The sequence below is a fragment of the Contarinia nasturtii genome, unplaced genomic scaffold (genome assembly GCF_009176525.2).
Source record: "Contarinia nasturtii isolate CC-2019 unplaced genomic scaffold, AAFC_CNas_1.1 Cnas_scaffold_5961, whole genome shotgun sequence".
Taxonomy (NCBI): domain Eukaryota; kingdom Metazoa; phylum Arthropoda; class Insecta; order Diptera; family Cecidomyiidae; genus Contarinia; species Contarinia nasturtii.
Window position 1 is genome coordinate 1 of NW_022203225.1, and position 1,642 is coordinate 1,642.

The following is a 1,642-nucleotide window of genomic DNA, read 5'->3' on the forward strand; positions in this document are numbered from 1 at the left end:
GAACTTCGTGACGATGAGTTTGTGTGTGCATCGGATGTGACTTGTGATCGTAATGAAATTGGTAACTGTGTCACTTTGCCCATAAACGAACGAATTTCTTCGAAATACGATTCGTCTGGCATTCCGCGTTGCATTGAATTTCGTTGCCTGGATGTTCTCAACCGTTCATCAATACCGAGACCGAGCGATGCTGCATCAGCCTCATGCTTTTTCATGTGTCTATCTAAGTTGGTTTGTTGACCAAAGCAACGTTCGCACAGTGCACAACGAAATGGACGCTCTTTGTTATGAATGTTACGAACGTGGCGTTGTAAATTGCTTGAAATGCTGAAACTTCGTTCGCAGTATTTGCATTTGTACGGCTGTTCGCCTGTGTGCGTACGCAGATGTCGTGTCAAATTAGCTGAACGCGGGAATACTTTACCACAGAATTTGCATGAATATCGATCTTTATTTTTGTTTGTCAATGATGTGGATTGATTGTTTCCGCCAATTTTATTTGCGTTTGGCGTGCTGTCGTTATTATTATTATTATTATTGTTGTTGTTATTGTGATTCATTGTCGATTTGACACCACCACCAACGCCACCAATTGCGGCTGTAATTGAAGAGTTTGATGTAAGCGAAGACAAGTGGTTCGGCGACATAATTCGCGGTAAGTTGGAAAATTGATTTGGTTTCATGCGTAGCAAATCTAAGTTTGGTGAATGACGATGATGATTTGACGGAATGTATGGTAATCGATATGGAAATGGTAAACGCACCGCTTTGGCCATGGCTTCAAGCATTGCCGGATGGAATGCTGGAGCTGAGAATACGTTTGGCATACTTGTGGCTAAGTGATACGATGACGATGATGATCGGAGATTTTCTTTTAAATTGAAATTCTTCTTTCGAAAATCCAAACTGCTACTTTCGCTAAATAGTGAGTCGTTAGCATTTTTATTATTACTCGTGCTGTTATTGTTGTTGTCATCATCGTCTTCATCGAGCTCCGGTTGATTGTTATTATTTCCATTGTTCATATGAATCGTATTATTGTTCTTACTACTTAAATCATTGTTATTAATTAGTTTTGAATGGAGAAATCGATTAATACTCGAAATTGGAGCAACATTAATTTTGGTTGTGGCATCCGATGAATCGTCGCTCGCCAACAGATTTTGATTTTCGTCTTCGATTTGAATATTGGACGATTTTTTATGATCAACTCGTAAATCTAATGGTTGGTCATTGTTAAGCGAATGTAGTAGACTCGCCGTTGTTGATCGACTCGACGTTGACAAGTCAAATGGTATTTGCACTCCTAGCGAGACAGATGAGCCAAGCATCGGATATATACATCCTTGTTTTGGACTCGGTAACATTTTTCTTGGTGAGTGATCTTTTTCACGCATTTTTTTATACATCTATCTTTAATCATCAACTTCCTTTTTTTCTTTCAAGATTTTCGTTCCGTTTTTTTCGTTTAATTCGCTTCGAAAAATATGTTCTTTTGTTTCTGATTTATTCAGCAAGTTTCTGAAAAAAAATTAGAATTTAATTTATTAAATCGACTGAAAATATTCATGTTATGTAAATGTAATGTAAAAATCTTTAAACCGAATCAAATGCATCCGACGAACGTTTCAAGTGTTTATTT

At 37.5% G+C, this 1,642-nt stretch overlaps 1 protein-coding gene across 1 annotated transcript; it reads right to left on the minus strand.

Moving 5' to 3' along the window:
* Positions 1-5: 5 nt before the first annotated feature.
* Positions 6-1,516, minus strand: LOC116351660 (myb-like protein D; the record flags this gene model as incomplete). The annotated part of the gene is made up of 1 exon (XM_031783796.1): positions 6-1,516. A coding segment is annotated over exon 1 (1,404 nt), but the record flags the coding sequence as incomplete, so codon positions are not given.
* Positions 1,517-1,642: the final 126 nt, after the last annotated feature.